This window comes from Anthonomus grandis, chromosome 4 (genome assembly GCF_022605725.1).
Source record: "Anthonomus grandis grandis chromosome 4, icAntGran1.3, whole genome shotgun sequence".
Taxonomy (NCBI): Eukaryota; Metazoa; Arthropoda; class Insecta; order Coleoptera; family Curculionidae; genus Anthonomus; species Anthonomus grandis.
Genome location: NC_065549.1, coordinates 28,145,803 through 28,169,237, shown reverse-complemented (window position 1 = coordinate 28,169,237; position 23,435 = coordinate 28,145,803). Strand labels below are relative to the sequence as shown.

The 23,435-nt window shown below is 31.4% G+C and overlaps 2 protein-coding genes across 4 annotated transcripts in view; one reads left to right on the top strand and one right to left on the bottom strand.

The window, feature by feature from the left end:
- Window positions 1-23,435, top strand: part of LOC126734993 (WASH complex subunit 5) — a 249,917-nt gene that overhangs the window by 208,974 nt on the left and 17,508 nt on the right. The window lies entirely within an intron of this gene.
- LOC126734996 (calcium homeostasis endoplasmic reticulum protein-like) lies at window positions 11,040-23,287 on the bottom strand. Of its 3 annotated transcripts, none has more exons than XM_050438865.1 (10): window positions 22,956-23,287; window positions 22,717-22,887; window positions 22,185-22,530; window positions 18,028-18,099; window positions 16,969-17,501; window positions 15,174-15,385; window positions 14,949-15,082; window positions 12,454-12,858; window positions 11,440-11,702; window positions 11,040-11,274 (listed from the first exon to the last, which is right to left on the bottom strand). In XM_050438865.1, the coding sequence occupies exons 1-10, from the start codon at window positions 22,987-22,989 to the stop codon at window positions 11,249-11,251; spliced, it is 2,196 nt and encodes a 731-aa protein (XP_050294822.1). In that variant the 5' UTR covers window positions 22,990-23,287; the 3' UTR covers window positions 11,040-11,248. The 3 variants fall into 3 exon arrangements, with proteins under 3 accessions (XP_050294822.1, XP_050294823.1, XP_050294824.1); XM_050438866.1 differs by having other exon boundaries at window positions 15,174-15,382; XM_050438867.1 differs by having other exon boundaries at window positions 15,174-15,376.

Genomic DNA, 23,435 nt, shown 5'->3' with positions numbered 1-23,435 from the left:
AAATGCAATAAATAAAATACCAGTTCATTTAACATTACTAGGTGTGGTAAGGTGATAAGGTGTTGTTTTTTTCCTGTCAAGTAGACAATTTCCTCATTTTTGTCTAAAATGGAGTACACTTATAGTGAAATGTGCGATATGCACTTTGTGTATGGTCTTGCTAATGGTAATTCACAAGCAGCGAGGCGTATTTACGCGGACAAATACCCTAACCGAGTACTTCCTCATAGTCAAATGTTTACTCGCCTCCATCAACGTCTCAGAGAAAGTGGAAGTTTTAAAAATCTTACAGTCGACAATGGACGACCCCGCACAGTTGCAACCGCAGAAGCTGAAGAAGCAGTGCTCCACGAAATCGAGGATAATCCTTCAACGAGTACAAGACAGATTGCTGCCACTTTAAACATTAGTCAGCCAACAGTGTTTAGAATACTGAAAAATCAGCTTTTGTACCCGTATCACATCCAGCGGGTACAAGCACTTTTGCCAGACGACTATCCTCATAGAGTGGCTTTCTGTCGATGGTTACAACAAAACATTGTAGAAAATCCTCCTTTTTTATCAAAAATACTTTTCACGGACGAAGCTAATTTCTCCAGGAATTCGATAATGAATTTCCATAATAATCACATTTGGGCAGATGAAAATCCACATGGAATAAGTGAAAGTCGCCATCAACACCAATTTTCACTGAATGTTTGGGTTGGAATCATTGAAGACCACTTAATTGGTCCTTTCTTTTTGCAACAAAGGTTAAGTGGAGAAGTGTATCGGCGTTTTCTTCAAGAGGAGTTGCCAACACTATTAGAAAACGTCCCGCTTGACTTAAGGTACCAAATGTTTTTCATGCATGATGGCGCTCCGGCGCATTTCAGCTTAATTGCTCGACAGTATTTAGATAGAGTATATCCCAATCGTTGGATAGGTCGTGGAGGTATACAACCCTGGCCTGCGCGATCTCCCGATCTAAATCCAATAGACTTTTTCCTCTGGGGCCACCTCAAGCAATTAGTTTATACCACCCCCATCGAAAATGTTGAAGAATTAAGAAATCGTATTATTGCAAATTGCGATATTATTCGAAACACGCCAGGGATCTTTGAACGTGTTCGCCAGTCAATGCGTCGCAGGACAGACGCATGCATTGCAGTTGGAGGAACTCATTTTGAACAACTCTTATAGCGTACGTTTCTTAGTCCATAGCTTTTCATTACCTTCATCAATTTACTAATGTTTATTCTAAGAATTTAATTAATGTACCTAAGTTTAATTAAAACTATTTTTCAACAGGTAGTACAGTTATTGTCATGTCAAAATTCCAAATTACCGTATTTACTATTCTTCACCCTGTAAATCGATAAGTAGGCATTTTATTATGTTTATTCAAGTTTTTTCAAACGTTTGCATTAAACTAATTTTTTTATCGAAAACGGAGGGAGATACGAAAAACACCCAAGAGTTGAAACAATTCCATCTTTAGTTGCGTCATCCAAAAAATGTACAGGAGGTTCAAAAAATCTACTAGGTGCTATTTTTTGTACAAAAAACCTAACCCGCTTACCCCGTGGGCACGTCCCTGGAATAACAAATCAACTGTCATATGTCAAAAAGATACATCATTAAGATATCCAGAAATGGTGTGAATGACATTGCAAACAGCAAAGGCATTTCTTAGATATTAATAAAAAATCGATTTTTTAAGAAAATTTGAACACCCTGTATCTCGGAAACGAAGCACTTTCGGACATATGTTTATAGGAACTTTTCGTCATAATTTAATTCAAAAAAACCGGCATTTCATTTTCGTGCAATATTAATGAATCACCCTGTATATGTGTTGTGTGCTGCAAACCATAGGCGAGGTTGTTTTGAGTTCACCATCTCTCAGACAACGATGTCAAATCGACTTTTTTTCATTCAATGTATAATTTTCTTAATCCACTACATATTTTTTTAATGTGTTGTATTTGGTAACAGGTAAAAAATAAACTCTTTAAAAGTTTAGTTTATTTGCTGACTAATAATATATACTTTGAGAGTAATCAAAACAAATTTTTTTAAAATAAAAAAGATTCCTGACAAAAAATTTAATGAAAAAAAAGCAACTTGGCAACGTAGAGTGCATCCTCTATGTTTACAATGCACGTATCCGAAGTTGCCACATTATCTTGTTTTTCTAGATATTTATTTTTCCATATCTGTGAAGCTAGCGCTCGATCGATATCCAGCAACCGAAATCTAGAACGCAGCATATGTCGTTTGCCAGCAACCTATTTATCACATGTATGAAGCTTGTATGGTGATAATAGGAATCGTGTGGCGAATATACATAACAGGTTAATTCGCCCCAAATCTAATTGGCTGCAGAAGTCTGGCAACAACCAGCTGTTATCTGTCTTGTCAGAGGTAGACGGATGACAAGTGACGGTACACGGAAAGTTCTCCCGCGCATTCCGACCGACGAGTGACGACACGTGTCGAACATTACTCGTGTTCTTTTTAATAATTTAATACATATAGTTTTTAAGTGCAATTAGGTTATTTAAGGATAATACATCATTGTCATTGAACATTGAACAACACAAGTTCTTTGAACTTGTGTTTTTTTAAGAGTTTCTTTTTATTTTATGTAGACATGTGTCTTTCAATTAAGTTTTTATTAATATTATAGTTCCATGAAATGTTAGTATTATAAGAGACCAACAAATATATAATATGTAAGTTATATATGTAAATACTAAAATAAGTTGTTTTCATTTTCAAACAGTTTATTTTGTTTTGTAGAGATATATTGTTTCTTGGGATAATACTGTTATAAAATTTTTAATTAGTTTTTAAAATCTGTTTAATTTTTCTTTAGGAAACAAAAACAAGGATAATTCATCCTCTATTGAATATATATTTGTGTTAGTAAAATAAGGATATTATTAACCTAATGGTAATGTCTTTAGATGTATGATAAGAAAATAGCACAAAAATCTTCACAACCTTTTCTAATCTATTAAAAATTAGGGTAGTTCTAACAGTGTTAACAAAATACTTTTAAACATTATTAATTTTAATGTATATAAAGTCTGTTATAATAAATTATAGTAAATTACTTATATCATTTTAAGTTTTTTTTTTCAGGAAAATTAAATAATTAATGTATTAAAGCAAAATATTGTTTTATTTCCATTTTGTAATTGGTGTTATGTAGTACACTATTGTTAATTGATTACTGCAGTAAATTTACTCATTTAGATATGTAAAATAAAGCTGAAGAATTTTATTTTTATTCTGATCAATATATGATGCTAACACCAATTAAAAAGGCCCCTTTCTCTATAAGTAACTTTTTTGATTAGGCGTTTGCTTTAGATATTACTTAAATATAAGATTATCAGATTAAATAAAATTTGATTTCCCGCCCTAATTTGGCCACGCCTTTCTACCATTTTGATTGGACCAATTAGACATGACAATCTGTCAAGTTAGTTACAACAGTTTCCGTTGTCAAGCAAGAGGACGCTACCTGATTTGTCAGAGGAATTTCTCATCAGTTTGTATACAACCACCACTTCTCTATATATTTAATATATAAATATATTTGTGTTCTGTGCTATTTATAGTCCGCACCCTGTTATTTAATCGATATGAAGCCCGTATAACTCCTGAAATTCCCAAGGAATTTTAATTTTTTTTGTCCAGATATTACCAACCAATAAAAGATTTAGTGGTTATAAACCTCTACAAACTAAAGCTTGTTTGTAAACATTTCTTAAAAAGTCGAATGTTAAAGAAATGAAAAAGGCTCCCAAAAGATTTGAATTAATCTTTTTTCTATAATAAATATCTAAACGCATTTGAGATGGTTGCAAACCTCTCCAAACAAAAGTTTTTTGGTAAAAAATTATTGAATTGTTAGTCAAATCCTTTGGAAGTTAACGTTTTAAATAATTTTCTTATTTTGTCGCGGTTTATACCCACTATAAACCGATTTAGTTATCCATTGTTAATATCTAGACAAAAAATTATTAAAACTCCTTTGGAATTCCAGGAAATACATTAAAAGGGCATTATATTGATTAAATAATAATGGGCGACTATAAATATGTTGCTGGCAAACGACATATGCTACGTTCTCGATTTGGTCGCCGTCATTTTTGCACACATTAATTTAGCGGCATTTTCGAATATATGCCGTCTTTTATAATATTATAACCTATAATTTATCTTGTTTAGTTGATGGCTTTGCTGCAAGGCAATTGCCAGCCCGACTTGGGGGAGTCTCCTTCTTTGTCTGGCTCTGGACCATGCAGGAATCCGAATATCTTCTTATATTACAACTTTGCTCGTTCTGTTTAGCTTGTGACTATAGCTTTCTGTTTATGGTTTGTGGCTATAATACGGGAGGAAAACGTTAGTATTACAACATGGAGTAATTAAAAGTATTATTTAATATTCATTTCTCTATATATTACAACAAACGGAATGAGGGACCACACCAAGCACTAAAACAAGCGGGATTATAGGATACAAGAGGGGTATTGAATAGTTGAGCTTCAAAATTTAATCTTATTGATGTTTATAAATCGCATGATTATTTCTATTGATTCGTCGTCGATGGCAGACAGAATTTGAGTTATGGATAATGGTGATATTTTCTTTTTCAATACAAAGATTTTATACAAGTCTAGATCGGATATATTATTAATAGGGCATTCAAAAAATATGTGGTTTAGGTCATCAAACATACCGCAGTCGCAATAAGGGCTATCTTTCATTTTAATCTTATATAGATGGGCGTTAGTCAGGCAATGACCTGTGCGCATTCTAATTATTGTTGTAATGTGTTTTCTATCCCTATAGGTCAAATTGACGTACCATTTTTTACTGTTAAAAGTAGATTGAACCCCGACATAGCCGTGATGTTTCGTTGTAACCAAAGCTTTATTTTCAGCCATTTATTTTTGAAGACGTTTGAAATTTCTTGCTTAAGAGGATTAAAAATATCTTTTATGTAACATAACATTTTTCTAGGAATATTTAAGTCTGTTCCAATCTTGGCCAGAGTATCTGCCGCCGTATTTCCGGTTATACCAGAGTGTCCTGGAATCCAGGATAATTTGATGTTATAATCATTTTTGTTAGTTGTGACAATCAGCCTTTTTGTAGTCAAAACCCAATATTTGGAGTTAGCTGCAAAGGAAGGGTTGCAGAGTTTTGTTACGGCTCCCTTTGAATCTGAAAAGACTATCGCATTTTAAATTTTTTGGTTAATAACAGTTTTAATGGCATCATGTATTGCAATTATTTCTGCTTTATATATACTTAATATAATATAATTGTTGGGGAGTCGTTGTGAGAATTTATAATTCAAAGAGGGGATGGATATGCCAAACCCCACCCTTTCACATTTTTTTGATGCATCAGAAAAATAAATGTATATTGTAGTTTTAATTTGTTGGATTCTGCCGCAAATATGTTTTTAGATATACCATCCCCTTTTTTACAGTTAAGATTTATGGGTTTTAAAGTTTCGCAAAAAATAGGAAAGTCAATCTCAACAGGGAAAAGTTGGACCTCTATAAATTGATGTTAGATGTGGCCTATAAGATTGTAATGCTTCCACTAAATATGGCATTTTGTTCCCATTCCAGAATTCTGGTCTATGAATTACTTTCATTCGGATATTATTTATTTTTTGTATAGTCGGGTGATTTGTTATAGATAGGATTTTAGAAATGATTTAAGGGCAATTATCTTTCTTCTGTGTTCTAGATCCATGACAGATGCTTCTGCCAAAAGTGCAACCTTAGGGGTAGAACGCATACATCCCAGACATATACGTAAGCCTTCATAAAAAACCACATCTAATCTATTGAGTGCAGTGTTTGAACAAGGCTTGAAAAAAATTGATCCAAAATCCAGATGGGATTGTAGTCTAAAGCAAAGAAGACAATGAGAAGGGTTTTTGGATCAGCACCCCACCTTGTAGATACCCTACAAAGTGCTCTTAGGACACTTAATGATTTTTTAGCCTTATTAGTAATATTAATAATATGAGGTGCCCATTTCAGGTTTTCATGTAGAATTACACCCAGATATTTTACCTGTCGTTTATAAGAAATAAGTGAATTTTGAATTATATAAGCGGCGGGGCATTGCTTCTCCTCCCACTAGTAAACCAAATTGCCTCGCTTTTGTTATAAGAGACAGATAGATTATGTTCACTGAGAAATAAGTGTATGCGCTCTAGGGCATTATTTATTTTATTCACCATGGAAGTGACATTTTTACCCTTAATAATTACTGCCAGATCATCAGCATACCCAATTATAGATGCTTCTCCCAGATTTAAATTAAAAATGTCCCTTATATATATGTTGAATAAAATCGTACCTAAGTACCTAAGTACGGGCTCACCCTTAGGGGTGGTACCCCCTAAGGGTATCCTGTGGTACCCCCGTAGTTGATCGAACTGGTCCTAAAAAAGACCCATCATTACCCCTACAAAATAAAGACCGTTCCGTCAGGAGATTAAAAATTAAATTACACAATAAACCAGGCACTTGGAGATTTTTAATTTTGTCGTAAAGTTTGTATATATTTACGTTATCGTATGTTGCCTTGATATCTAAAAAAACGGCAATAACTGATTCGGAGGATTGAAAAGCAAGGGTAATGTAAGAAGTGATATATGCAATATTATTGTATATACCCTTTCCCTTGCGAAAAACTGTCTGTTTATGTGAAAATTCTTAGTTATGTTCCAATTGCCAGTCTAGACGATTTTTAACCATAATTTCTAAGATTTTGGCTCCGCATGAAGATAAAACAATTGGTCTATAATTTTCGGGATTTGATGCATCCCTCTCTGGCAAGAAACTAATGACATTGAATTTTTTCCAAGATATAGGTATTTCACCCCCCATCAAAGTGTTATTGTAAATATTCAGAAGAATTTGCTTTGCTTTAAATCATAGAAATTTGAACATTTGATATGACATGTCATCCATATCTGGTGCAGATGATTTTTTATTTTTTAAGGCTAGATTTAACTCATTTAATGAAAAAAGCTTTATGTTCTCAGTATCATTGTCCCGAACAAAGTTAAAGTTGGGGTCTACGTTTACAACTGTCATATTATTAAGAATCAATTGTTTAAAGTTGTCTGAAATTGTAACATTAAATCGGTTTACTTTAGAGTTGTTGTTAAATTTTTTGACCTTGTTCCAAACATATTTAATGCTAGAATTTCTATTTAGTTTTACAAAATAGTCTAAATTTTTCTTTTTTTTATCATTTAATTTTTTTCTAGTAATGGCTATGGCCTTTTTGGCTGCAATATAATTTTCTATTGATGGGTTATTATTAAAAGTTGCTATGGCCGTTTTTCTTTCCCTGATCCAGGATGTACAATCAACATCCCACCACGGATTATCTTTTATTTATTATTATGTTTATATGACCAATTAATTCGTTATAAGGCAGGTTGTAATTCAAATCTGAAAGGGCTATTAACACTTTATCATGAACACTTTCCCAATCCACTTTTTTGAAGTTTCTAATATTATAGGGCCTAATGATATGTAAATCATTATTGTCATGGTTGTTAAGTATAAAACGTATGGGAAAGTGGTCACTGTTTCCACAATCCCTGATGGTGTTCCAAGTTGCTTGTAAGATAAATTTCCGCTTACCATAGTTAAGTCTACAGCACTTGGCAATGACAGGGACAGTTGAAAAAGTGTTGGTGAACCATCATTCATGATTACAAGTCTATTGTTTGAAATAAAATCATTTATTATCCTGCCTCCTTTATTGGGTGTAGCTTTATCCCACAAGGGAGAATGAGAATTAAAATCACCCATTATAACAATATTTTTAGGGTTAAAAGAAATCAGATCATTAAGGATTTCCTTATTGATGTGATTATGTGAGTTACAATAAAAGTTAACCACTTGCAATTTACCTATCTCAATTATAATATATTGTATATGGTCGGAGAAAAAAGATTTAATTGTCTTAAAGATTATTTTTGATACATGTGAACACTCCGCCATAACCATCATTTCTATCCTGCCTAACTATGTTGTAAGAATTTAGTTTAAAGTTATCAGAGGTTTTCAGCCATGATTCATTTATTAAAAAAATGTCAGGGATTTCTTTGTAAATTAGGTTTATTAAGTTGCCCCTGTTAGAGTTTATACTTCTTAGATTCCAAAAGATGATCTTTAAATTATTTACTCCTGACATTAATGTGAAGGAAAAATTGATTTTAGTTAAATGAATCTGACTGAGAGCCGAGATCAATAACCATATCAAACTTTTGATTGAATAAAAAGGTTTTTATTGTTTTCTGACATGTTTAAAAATGCATCGATGATGCTTTTAACTTCATCTGGGTACCAAGAAGATTCATGAGAATTAAAACTATGAACTGCACTTGTAGAAGGCATTTGTGTTTTGAGACTGTTTTCTTTTCTTAATGAAAAAATTGGAGAGCTAGTTTCTTTTTGGGGTCTAGAGTTAGGGGAAATTAAGTTATCATTATGTGCCTTTACATCATAACCTTTATGAATTATTTTTTTCATTTTATTATTTTCAGAGACTACTTGTTGGTATGATCTTTTAATAGGGTCAGTTTTTGCATGTTGGGTTCGTCTTTGTGATGGTTGGATTACATTCTCTTTTAGATTGTTCTTTTCAGGACTATTTAGGTTTTTAATATTAGGGAAGTCAGAAGGATGATATACAAATTCATTACGTGTCAAATAGATCTTTTTAACAATTTCGCTTGCATCAAAAAAGGGAATATTTTCGAATACCATTAACTCTTTTATGTTTTTTTGCCTAGTATATTCGGGGCAGCTTTTGTCTGTAGATTTATGGGGACCTTTACAATAAAAACATCTAGTTTCGCAAGGGGGGTGCTCCTCTAAATCAGATTTTTTCCTCACCACATGTGAAACACCTTTCTTTGCCTTTACAGTTAGTGCGAGTATGACCATACCGTAAACATCTAAAGCACTGCGTTACAGGGGAGATGTATATAGAAATGGGTCTTTCCAGTCTATAGATATTTAGGGACAGGCAACACCTTTAAATGTAATAAGAACCGAACCAGTGGGTTCATATGTTATATCTTTGTCTTTAAATATTTTTCGGTTTAATCTTTTAACCTCTAGAATTTCTATGCCGGTATCAGTTTTAGAACATTTTAATAATTCTTTTTCGCCTATTTCTATATCAATTTGCCTGACTAACCCTTTACAAGTCACAAAGTTAAATGGAATATAGATTTTATAGCCCTTATTTAACAGGGTTTTGTTTTTAACAAAATGATTTGCAGGAAAGAAATTAATGGAGTCTACAGAGATTCTATTTAAGCCTTTATTTTTAATTTTTTTAACGTCTGTCAGATTTAGGTTAAAAATGTCTCTAGCAATTTTAATATTATTAAATTTGCCTACATTAAAACCCACTTTTTCGGTGGATTCTAAATAGACAAGAAATGGGCCAGTATCATTTTTAGAATAAAAAACTGGTTCTTTTTCAAGGTAGTTTTTTTTAATGTTTGAAGCCTCTATTGAAATACTACAAACATCAACATTGCCATTATCTATACCGTCACATTCTTTTGGCATTGTTGCCATGTAGGACAAGATCGAAACACAGCCTCCAAAAATGTAATGTAGCCTGTCTCGCGATCAAAAGCCGAATGAACCTATAATTTATAACTATATTTTTGTGTTGTGATTATAACCTAGAAGGATAACACCATTGACACCTAACTCGCCTGTGAAAGGAACGATTTCAATTTCCTTTTTTCCAACATATGTGACCCACTTCAGACTTCTTTATCATTTTTCAGCAAAAAGGGAGTTTTTAGTCTTAATATTAATTAAAAAAACGCACTGAAAACATCCTTTTAATACTAATACTGTACGAAAGGTGCACCATCCAAACAACGAGCGCAGTTGCTAAATAAGGACCTTTATCGCGAGAATATGTCTGGGCAAAACTACAGCGTTGCCGCTGTGTGTGGAAATTTGGTGATTTAAAAATATTTATTTATATTAGTGTTTAGTGTAAATATAGTACAAAATAGTTTTGGTTATTAAACGAGTTTCAATCTTTCTTTTGCTTTATATTAAAGAATGACACTAAGTTTCTGCTAATTATAATAATTTATTATATGACTTTATTTTTTTCTGTTAAAATTGAGTAACATGGAATGTCATGCTATCACTTGCAACATGGAATAGTAAGCATGTTTATCAACAAAATATCCCCTCTGCCTCCAGGGTAGATGTTGCGCTCAATCCAAAGCGGCCAATGTTTATTCTAGTGTATTCAATGTTCTAAGTGTGTAAAATGATCCTTTTTTTATGAATGGGAAATTTGTCATTACAATTCCCATTAATAAAAAAAAAGATTTTACACACGTATAAATTAATGATCTAATATAATAATTATAATTAAATTACTTTACGTACTTAAACGACTTTCCGGTAAAAAAAGTCAAAACATTTGTTGACACATTATATATGAAATGTCAAATAAACCTCAAAATACTTTTTACCCTCGTGTAAAAAGACTTTTTTAAGCACTAGTGCGTAAAAAGTGAAACTTTACACACCTTGGAACTTTTTACTTTACGCAGGGTAGCAAAAAATAGTAATTTATGTAAAATTAAAATTTCTATTTATCTTAATCTATTTAAATAAACAGAACTAAAAATATAAATAATTAACTAAAGATTTTTTATCTAGAGCTACGAATGGTGACCATCGAAATATTGACATTTTTGGTGATTTGAATCATGAAAAGGCAGACTTGATACAACATGCATTTAAAGGTCATATATTCTAATTTCATACCTGTCCAAATTGGCTTTCCAAAGTTTGGTTTCTTTTTAATTTAATTTTCATTATTCAAAACGTTTGCTGTTTAAATTTTACATCCCATAATTATTTCATGTTATTCATTTATTTATTGGGTATAGTGGTACCTTTTTAAAAACTATTATATTCTAGATATGAAAAAAGCTCTTGTTTATTTTTAATTAATGTCTTTATTGAGTAATAATGTTAACAGAAAAAGAAATAAGGTTCGATGAAATAATGTTGACGAAGAATTAAGTCGATGTCTTCAACTAAATAAATATTTATAAACCAAATATGCATCATCAGAATATTAAATAACACAAACTATATTCTCTGGGCCCAAAATTTCTTCGTTTCCAACAGCAGCCACGAGATTAAAGCCGGTCACCAACAGCAACAGCTAATATAAAAGTAAAAATTCAACTGTAACACATTTATCAGAAAGATAAATCTGGTGTAAATAACACAAAAACGCTTATTACCTATTATATTATATTATTGCCTCTTACAAATGTCTCTTAAGCTTAATATTATTGAAATGTTAATATTAAATAATATATCTTACTCTCTTTTTCTTTGTCCCTGGCTTTCATCCTAGAGATAAATGCGACGCCCTTACTTTTTCTGAAGTTTTCATAAGGGTCATTGATGTTACACCCGATGCCTTTATATTGGTCTTGTCGATCTCGTACGTCTCCCCCGGAAATGGGGGAGTCGATGCCCTGCTCCTTTGCGCCCAAACCGTGCCCACCCCAGCCCATTTTTTTCAAAATTTCGTGGCCTTTATTTGAAGCATCCAATTCGGTATTGCTCTTAGAAAACGATATACTGAAAGAAGAAATTGCGATTTAAAGTTTTTAAATATTTTAAAATACCTAGAATATAGATTGTAATAGCAATTACTATAAAAATACAAAGGGATATAAACTCCTGGACAAAATTATCGCACCACTTGATGCAAACTTATAAGCATTGTTAACTATGCATTAATAATTAACAAAAACAATTATATTCTATTTAACAAAACGAGATTTAAGTAACTAAATTCAATACAAGGAAAAGCATCGATTTTCACTAACTTCAATTTTGATACAAAAATAAAACAATAGACCATAATGAATTCTTAATAACGTGTATTGATTGCCACCTCTAGCTGCAATGACCGCTTGAAGTCTATGCAGCATTCCTCGTATCAAATTATGAAAACTTTCCTGCGGATGTATTCTCACTCCTCACGAGCAGCATGTTCCATGATAAAGCATAAACAGTTTTTGTCCAGTTCTGCTTTTTATACGAGAAAAGATATAACTGTTTTAACTGATATTTATTTTTATTTAAATTTTCTTAACAAAATAATTAGTGGTGCGATAATTTTGTCCAGGAGTTTATTTTCGAGAATTTAGTAAGGTAAATTGGGATAAAACTGTTAAATAAATAAAAAATAAATTACATCATAAACATTTTATAAATATTATTTTACTGAACTGTAAATGTCTAATACGTTTAAAAAAACTACTTTTAGACGTGTTTGAATCGACAACACTCAAAATTAAAAAAATAAGTCTTACTTAAAACTCACCTTTCAGCAGTTTGCCTTTCTGGAGACAAAGACATCCGGCTCGGCGTCCTTGACCTTGACCTGGATTTTGAGTATCTCCTTTTTCGACTGTCTCTTACGCATCTAGAATTCTTGCGGCTCCTCCTAATTTTAGGACTATCTGAACGACTTCTATCCCTTGATCTAGATCTTGATCTTAATCGTCTTCCACTTTTTTCGTTTCTACCATAAAGCATAGGTGGAGGGGTGGGAGTTTTACTCCTGTATCTTCTCTTCGGCGCCTCGTATTTTAAGGTTGTCATAATAATGGGAGATGGGCTGCGAGATTTTATTCGCAAACCTTCTTTAATAGCGTCTTCCTTTTTCCTCCGTGCTTCATTTTTTGCTTTATAGTATTCATATAAACCTAGTTTTTCCCAGCCCTCGCTTTAGTGGTAAAAAATAGGAAAAATTAATAAGATACAATTTTTGCATAAAACACGATAGAATCAAGGTAGAACATTTTATTTGTAGGTTAATATTATTAATTCTCGAAGCACTGTTATTTACTTTTCGGTATGGCCTTGAACCCTTTCGAGCGATTTTTTTTAAATATTTGCAAAACGACATTGACATGTTTAATGCCCAAGACATTTGAATAAATTGCGTAATATGAGCAGACTGATATAGACTTCAGCAACTTCTCTAATAAAATTCCCCAAAAAAAAAATCCACTATTTCAAGATTTTTATCATTTATCGAGTTGCTGGGTCATCCGTCCTTCATCACTGGCATCCTCTCGAGCTTCTGTTTGAACCCCTTATACATTGAAAAGCTTGTACCTCTTATAAATTTTGTTTTACTTAAAGTTGACTCGCTGCATGCTACAATCAACTTTTTAAATAGCTTATTAGAGCTTGTTATTCGAGTTTTCTCATATTTATTCTATTTCGTGAACTTATTTGAGATATAATTTTGTCGCCTATGGTAGAAGCACAAATATTTTATTTATACTCGAAATATACATTTTCAGGCCTAATGCACGTATTTTCCTAGAAAATATAATGCATTTATAGTAAGTAATCCTCTGAAGAATTCTGGTTCACTTTATTAAAGACTAAATAATGCTTTAAACATGTTTTCCTGTAAGAGACATTGACAATCTAATTCTAACCCTTTCACAACAAGTTCTAACCGAACAATGCTTTGCTATTGTTGTAAGTCAAGAAAATATGGAAAACACTTATACGTACAAAAACTTTGAATTATTTTAATATTCGTATTGTTTTCATAATTATTGCATATTTAAAAATAAATATAAAAATATAAGTTTGCCTAATTATTGCAGAATATAATAAATTATTGCTTACATCCTCTGATAATAATTCACGAACACAGAAAGTGTCTCCTGTTCTAAGTTCGTAGATATCTTTTTAGCATAGCAAGCATAGCACAATGCAATTTAAATTTTAGCTTTGCTAGCATTTTCTGACTGAATCTAAAGTGATGATTCAAGAACGCCTTCCTATGTAAAAATCCATACTAATACGGGCAATTCAAAGGTGCTATTAAACTGGAAATTGTGAAGATCGCTGAACCTGCATGAATGGCCAAGGAAAATTGTGAGCGATGAATACAAAAGTTAAGCTGGTGAAAACTCACAGTAAAGACACGTCATTAAAAATTAAGTTGAGGAGGTTAAATCTACTGCAATATAAGTAGGTAACTTTGATTTTACTGAGCAAAATTATTCTTGGACCTTCATCCTAAGAATTACTTGAGTTGAAACAGGCCTACTACTCAAAGTACTAGTTTTATATTTATTAAAGATTGGAAAGAAACTATAGATCTTAGGATAAGCTGTCAAACAAACTGTCTCACTCACTGTCAGACATAGAAAATTAGTTTGAAACGAAATAGAAAAACAAAAAAATTACCATATGCTAAGATAAATTCATAATCTATAAAAAATATTAATCACTCATTGTTGTTATGACTTTTATCAGCATTAAATATTCGCTCGCTCTTTTTCAAATTATAAACCACACAACCGAACAAGGTACATGTTGCGATTGCATATAGCCCAGTGCTGGATGGAGAAGGAATATTGAGAGTGGAGCCAGTTTTGCATATTCTTGCTGGTTTTTTCTTCGAATGTAAAGTGCGCAGTTTTTGCTAAATAATTGCAAAGGAAACGTGGTTGTGAATAGTACTTAGGAGTGTGTGGAACAAACTATTGACTATTGCTGAAAGCCCCTGCTGTAAATGTATTTTGTATGGTTCGGTCAAAAATTGCCTTTCTAATTAAATTAAACCTATGGTCCTTCAGAGTCTACAATAGAATTTAATTAATAAAATATTCATAGAAAAAATGAAGTAAAACATTTATCATACATGACTAAACATTAATTCTGGCATCTAAAGTTCTACATTACCACTTTTAGATGAAATATCGTTAAAAAATTACCAAGATTTAAGTTTCAGATAGAAAAAATTAAAAGTTTGTTCTGAAAACTAAAAAATCAAATACAAGTTACCTATCCCTCGGGCTCTCATGACTGGGCAACGAATAAAAAGCATCAACGGCCGTCAACAGGCGCTCATCGGGCGGCGCAGGAGGCGGCAATCTAATATCTTTAGGATCTAAGGGTTTATACTCAAAGTCTTCTAACTGGAATAGGCGCCATACCGACATTATACAATATTACAATATGATTTTACACAATAGCTTTTTCTCTCATCAATTCGTATAAAGACCATACCTTGACTAAGGGCACCATAAGACCCGCCGGCAACTCATAGTACGGCGCAGTGGGAATTAATTCATGCACCTCCGTTTCCAGAAATCCGGGAGGAGGCTTAGAAACGTCCGGAAGCATTCCGGGAGGTGGCAAAAAGTTGAGCGGGGCTTCCGAGAAGTCATTTTTGATCTCTATTGATGGTGAATGCTGGATATCAAATTGAGCTGAAACTTCTTAAATAAATGATTACTGTACTGTGTGTAAGGTAATGTACCTAAAAGTTGGAAAAACTACAACATATCTAACACGGTGCAAATTACCTTTTTCCTATGGTTATTCCTATTATTTTCTACATGTTATTCCTTAAACTAGTTTATTACAAGGAGTCGAAAATGAAGATTAAATTAGTAAACACTTTATAAGGCATTTAAAAAGAATTGTTTAATTTACAACTATATTTTTAATATCTTTTAAGACATATTTTCTAATATTCTCTTAATTTTGAGGATATCTTATATAAATTCTAACAGGCATAATAAAACTGTTTCATACAATAAATATTTTCCAAAAACGCTTGGTATAAAAATGTATTATTATTAAACGTCTTAATATTTTTATTATTAATTAAAAAAAAATATTTTTTAAATCTGCGTACTTGCTCAAGTTTGACTTAATGAAAAAAAAAAACAACACTTGTGTAACATAAATAGATGATACATTGATGATAGGTACGTAATTAACCTACCTATCATCAATGAAATTAACGGCAGCTCTAAAGAAAAATCAAAATTAGACTATTCAGAATGAAATTTTAATTAGTAAACTTTTAAGTTCGTCTCAAGCGATGTTATCTACTCTCAGTTATGTTTATGGCACCGATTCATGCGCTTTAAAAAACATCGACATTAGGAAAGTATAGTCTATTGAAGTAATAAGAATGTTGGGGATATCATGGACGGAAAGAATCAAAAAACGTCGAATGCATAAAAATGGACAATTTCATGAATGCAAATATTTACAATTAAAAAGCGAATTACAATACCTGGCTCACCTGGAAAGGATAAATATATTAACTATTTCGAATCATAACGCATAGTAAAAATTATAGGATGAAGATCTGTAGGAAGAAGACGAAACTGCAGGTTGTGGAATTTGCGAGGAAAATTGATATTTCAATTATTATATTGTATTCTTTATTCTATTGTTACTGTAGGTATGAATTTTATCTTGCTTAATGTTTTAAGCGTAAAATAAAACTTAGATTTAAAAAAAATAAAATTGTAATTTTTTAAAAACTTTTCTTGCCCCCACTGATAGTTCTTCCGAATACTTTTATTTATATCACAAAACACTTTTGCCTCTAACCATAACTCTTGATTTCACTCTCGACAGGTATTTCGCTAACTATGTTAGCATCTTCGGGAGATTTAAAGATTAAAGCTTTTGTTTTTACTTTGGTTATTACCGACCAGACGTAATACAACACGATGCTATAAAAGTACCGTGTTTAGTTGTATAAACTTATTATTCTACAAGTTTTTTTAGCCTTTATCCCTACATTAAATTTTGATAATATAAGTTATTAATTAAATATTTATACAAGCTTAGAAATTGGAGGCCAGTTTCCAACATTTTTTTCACTTATCAGCCTCATCATAATCTAATGAGAATAAAAAATGCGTTATTTATGCTTGAGTTTAATAATTAATGTTTTATGAATATCAACACAAAAGTGCTAAAATCACAATCAATCATATTTTAACATATATAGACTCAAAAAATATTTCAAATATATAGACTTTGCTGATATAATTACCTTGATTATTTGAATGGATGGTTATATTCGGCGGTGGTATATTTAAATTCGGCAAAAAACTACTACAAACTTCATTTCCTAAAATGGGAGGTTGAAAAGTCTGAATCAACTGCTGAGAACTAGCTCCCATAGGCTCAAATGAAGGTGGAGGTATACTCATATTAACAGTTTGATGTTCAATATTCTCTATTTGCAGTTCCAAATTTGCAATTTGTTGCATTGTATGGGAAACAAAAGCATGATGTTGCGATTGGTATCCTTCAAAAGTTTGTGCAGTTTGATTAGTTAACGCGGCTATTTCTGCTGCATATTTAGTCATTTGTTCTGATTGGTACTGTTGGTAGCTTATAATTGGATTTCGTAGTTTTACCAAAGTATCTGGTTTAAGGTAGTTTGTCTTAGATTCCCATATTTTTACTAATTTATTTAGTTTTTGCATTTGGTCTTCTTTAGCATTTAAACTAGCGTTGCAAATCATGGGTACTACTGCAAGCTCTAATTGTTCTTTTAACTCGCTTGCTTTTTTTCTGACGCTGAAATTTAATACATAATACGTTATTTTAAATTAATGTGGATTTCAGTGATATTTTTTTTAAACCATTTATAGTGTGACGAATTCATAATTCATCACAGAAGTATGGATTTTACATAAATCCAAGATATACATATCCCTAAGAGTATTAAAAAATAATATATTATATTATAATCAATGAGAAAACATCTCAATCTGAATATTTCAGGTCCTATAAAAATCATTAAACATAAAAAAAAACTTTAGTTTCCTTTTGTTTTATAGATTTGATACGTTTTCAAGGCGTTGTTTTAACGCAACACCAATGGTATATTAAGTAATGTACATTTTTAACTAGCAATGAGAGAACCAAAAACTTCTAAAATAAAAATTCTGTTTCTATTAGATATTTAATGAAGTACGTAGATGGTATAAATAAATCATGGACTTATAACCACTACTATAAATCCATGGTTATTCTTAGTCATTCAGAAAAGATGTAATAAAGGTTATAATAAATAATATGATAGGTGGTTTTAAATACTTACCTATGGTGCAACAAATCATTTACTAGGTATATCACGTGCAACTTTTCCGGAAATGTGCTGGACTGCAAAACCCTAAAATTAAAAAAAAGTAACTATTGCCTCAGATATTATTGGTTTGTTTCATAAAACATCTCTATTTTTTGAAGCCATACAGAATACCATATTTTAGTGTAATTCTTTAAAATCTTGTAGAAAAATTTGCATTTTATGCAAGTCGGAATTTGGTGGTGTCCTTATATTTTGAATATTTGTGGGAGAGTTTTGGTTTTTAATAACTTTAAAGAGATCTTAAATTTAATAGATGTACAAAAATGATTGAAACGTTTTTCTTCTATGTTCGTTCTAGTAAAGTCGTTTTTTAACAAGTAATTTTTAATTTTGTAATTTTTACACTTGTGAAACCTGCATTTTGTAAAGAAATAAGCTAGAATTTCAATTTTAATGATTTTAAACTCTTAACTTTTTTGTAGAGTCACAGCCCTGACGATGGTCTACGGCCGAAAGCTGATATTAATATATTTCTTACGCTGAATACGTGTTGTTGTTTGACTTGATAAAATGATTAAAGTTTAAAAACCATTTTTTAAAGTTTTTAAAAAAACTTGATTTTTTATAGAAAAATGCTTTAAACCCACGAGGAGGGTATAAAGAAAATGTTTGCTTAGTTAGAAAAGAAGTCCAGATCCAAATATATAATCTATTACACTACATTACTGCAAATTCTCTTATTATTAAAAAACTGCAAAAAACGAATGATTTTTTAAATTGTTTTTATCTTCCACGACATTTTGTATTATGCACGACTTTCAACAGTTCGGCGCATATTTTTTACTTGAGGGCTATTTTTTAACGATAGATGCAATTTTGTCTATAACTTCAAATTTAACGAAATTTTTATATTTACTTTTATTTATTTATACCCTGTATAAATTATACAAATTAGGATTAAATCAATTGATAGTAATAGCAGTAATATACGCCTATTTCGAAGAAATTATGAACAGTCGTTTCCAATATATTAACAAAAAACCATCCGCAATATATAACATAAAACAGGCTCTAAATTAAAAATATGAACTTTTCGACATTATGATATATAAAATTTTTGACTTATTTTTAGTTGCAGGGGCGTCTGGTAAAATATTGCGATGTAATGTCAAGATACTCTGGATACTCTAAAATATAAAACGTTTGTTTTCTTACGTCAAAGTAGATTTAAGTATAGGTCTTACCCAAATTACATATTTTCTAATATCAGTTAGTTTTTTGTATGTCAAAAATAATTGCATCCTTATTTGGCAGAAATCTGACTGAATGAATTTCACATTTAAATATTTATAGCAACAAGACATTTTTAAATTTGTATTTTACATGTATAAAATTTAAAATTCAAACCACATTTGGTAAGGGATATAATGTTTGTCATATGATATTACAATTAGGACAAATTTTAATTTGATATCTATTTAAAAAAATCTTTTCTAGTAGCCTTTTTTAATTTCTAAAAAGCTGTTGAACAAAATTATACTAACAATTAAATACCCTTATGTTAATTGAAATATATCAAGTTAAATAGGAAACAAAATACACACATCGGAAAAGTCTAAGGATATTTTTATAAAATAATAAAATTATAAAAAAAATTTTTTTTGGTGATCAATTTAAATCAAATTTGAAGATTGGCTCATCCTATAGATTTCTGTGAGACAAACAGAATCTTAACACTGATAACAAATATTTTAGGAATTTTTTCACAAAACAGAAAAAACCATGGTTTTTATATTGCAATAAATATTCTGGTAGTCTCGATTTCGTTCATGGTACAGAATTACTGCTTTGCAGAGTGAATAAAAAAATTGTGTTTTATCATGGAACGACGTCATTTAACTTTGGACGAGATGAATAGAGCTGTAGGACTTCTTCAAGGAGGCATGCAGCAAATTGATGTAGCTGAGCGTCTAGAAGTCTCTCAGAGCGTTATAAGTCGATTGTGGCGGCGTTTTCATGAAACTGGAAATCCAGCTGAACAACATCCAGGACGTGACCGCGCTACGACAGCTGCTCAAGATAGATTTTTAGTTTTAACAGCTAGAAGGCAACCTCACATTATTAACATAACGAACATTACAGCTCCTGAATTGGTTATCAACTTGCAGAGAGCACACAATATTACCGTAGGCCGTGATACTATAAGAAATCGTCTCCATGAAGCCAACCTCCACAATCGAAGGCCACTTAGATGTCCACCTCTTTCCAGAAGCAATCGCGCTGCGAGATTAGAATGGTGCCAAGAATATCCAAAAAAACTGGAATGAACATGATTGGGCTACAGTTTTATTCACCGACGAATCCAGATTTGGATTTCATCTAGATTCACGTCGAGTGAGGGTATGGCGACGATCTCGAAATGCAAAACGGTTAAGACATGTCCAGGAAGTGTATACATACAGAGGGGATACAATTATGGTATGGGCTGGAATAATGATGGGCGGTAGAACCGACCTCGTTTTTCCAGATCGCTTCCTTACAGCTCAGCAGTACATCGATACCATTCTTTAACCTGTTGTTCGTCCGTTTGCTGGCGCTGTTGGCCGAAACTTCCACCTAATGCATGATAATGCGCGTCCACATGTCGCACGCGTAGTGAGAGACTGGTTGGAGAACGAGGGGATTTATGTATTGCCATGGCCAGCACAATCTCCTGACCTTAATCCAATTGAGCATGTATGGGATATGCTCCAACGAAGAATGACTCCACAGATGGGTGACATTTACACTGCCTTTCGTTTCCGGGAGCGACTGATAGCGGAATGGGCAAACTTACCCCAACAAAACATCGACAACGTTATTTTATCTATGAACAATAGATGTCGAGCCGTCATGAACCAGCGTGGAGGTCATACTTGTGTACTAATTTGCGTTTTTTATAAAGATTTTTTTTTGTATCTAATTTAAAAAACTTTTTTTTTTATTATACAAAACAATAAATTTTTAAAGAAATTGTAGACTTTTTTTTTAAATTTTAGTTATAGGCAGTTCTTTATTTTTGTAATTTTGGTTATTTTTTTAGTATTGTAAAAGAGTCTTAATTACTATAATTCAGCTATTATTTATCCAGAACAATTAAAAAAAAAATAAGGCCAATTTATAAAAATATCCCTAGACTTTTCCGAGGTGTGTATATATTGGTATATGTTTCTTGAGAAATATTTTTCCAAGTATCTTTAACCAATTATTTTGAAAATGATATATGATAATTTTCAAGACAATTTCTCAAAGAATTTTAGTTGGGTTAAGATAAGGTCACTTCAAGACAACAGATGAGCAGAAAAAACATTATAATAATGGAATAGATTATTCAAAATAGAAGTCATGCCATTACTATGCATCAGTCATTGTTGAATGGTCCAGTTAACAAGAATAGCAGCAACCTCCGGGTAAGCCCTTATATTTTTTAGGAATTTTATTTTTTATTGGTCATTACATTAATTATTTTCTTATGGTTCTTGCAATCACACTGCGTTAAGTGGATTCTCCTACTTCTCCCAAGCTTTCAGTCAATGATAAAAATAGCTTTTCTCTGTAATTTTTTTCAAACTGTAAATTAAGCATTTTATAGATATGTAGTGGCATGTAACTACAAAAAAATATATACTTGATCGTCTATACTTATGAATTGCATGATTCTTGTTCTAATTGTTTGTTACCTTTATTGCATTTGCACTATTGTGCTTCTTATTTTAGTTCCCACTGTTGTGATACAAGCCATAACTTAAACTTTTAAGCTTAACTATGTAACATCTCTCAATCTGATGCTGGTGATAAAATACATGAAAAGACTAATAAATTTGATGTTTGTTGCTTTGAAATTTTTATATATTTTTAATTATTATTTAATAAACAATAGGTAAAGCAGGTAGATTTTAGTCTATGTTAGATTATTTATTTGTGGTTTTAAAAATATAAGCTTTATTTCCTAGCATATTGGTAAGAGTAAAAGTATTTTATTACTACATACTTTTTAAACATTTTTATAATCAATTAAATGTAAAAGAATCATTTCAGTTGTATCAAGCTTTCTGTTTTGAACTGGTTTTTTGCTAGCTGATGTTAGAATTTAAAAATAAAGAATAATAGCAAAAACTGAAAATACTTACTTATGCAATAAAAAATGGACAGTAAAAACTGCCTTCTGCTTGGTATCAGCATGTTGCAAAAACCATGACTTTCCACGGCCAATGCTATCCTTAGTACAGTTATTTATAATTGGCTGTAAAATTGAAACAATCTCTGATACTTTGATTCCACATTCATTTGAAGCATTTTCCAAGTCTTTTTTTTGACATTTTGCTATAGTTGCCTCTATATCTGCCTGTTGTTGTTCTAAAAGCACATTATGCTGAGAGTTCAAATTTTGCTCACTCTGCCTTATTTCTTGTTTTAAAATTTGATTATTAACATACATTTGATTTATTAACTGAGCTTCTTGCTGCTGTTGAGTTACTAAAACATTTTGGTAATTGAGTAATTCATCCATGTTTAATGATTTTCATGTATATATTGCACAATTGAGATACATAAGGAATAATATACGAAAACAATACTATAGAAACTTGTCGTAACTATTATCTTACTGATGTTGTGTAATCAATATTTTTTTACAAAAAAATAAGTAATACCCTAACTTACTAGCTTGTTCCTGCTGAAGTTTATATTTGTAATAAGTGTAATATTCACCTCCATACAAAAACTGGAATTTCTTGTTGCCTCTTTGCTTCCTTTTAGTCATTTGTTCAAATTCTGGGCCATTTCTAGCCACAAATTGAGCTAATTTATCAATTATGTTTTTGAGCTCTATATCTAAAATAAAAATATAATAAAAAATTATTTAATCCTTAATATAGGCTATTCTGAACATCAAATAGTACCATCAGGTGGCTGGGAAACATCTATGGTCCTCATCTTATATAAATTAAATTCTCCTCTAAAGTGAATAAATAGAGAAGAGTTCAAGTAGTTTGAATCCTAAACTAATAATAAATAAATTAAATCCCTCTTTAAAATTAATAAGCAGAGAGCAATTTTTAGTCTAGACTCAATTTTATTGTTTTCAACACCACTTCACTACTTAGCTTTGGTTGTGTTCTGTTCAATGAAATCAGCAAAAATACTGTTGCATTGAAAATTTCTTAACAAATAAGTAAAAAACCAAATTTTCCGAAAACTTCCCTTGAAGTGATATTTTATTTTAAAAACGTCTTTAGGCTGTCAATAGTGTCAATATTTTGATTAAGTGGTAATTACACTGGATTACAGCCAGCGATTTTTTATCGTATGAGTGTCTGGTTACATTATTTGCGATTTGTCGCGTGCGTTTAAATGTCAAAACGAACGAGATATTTATACGT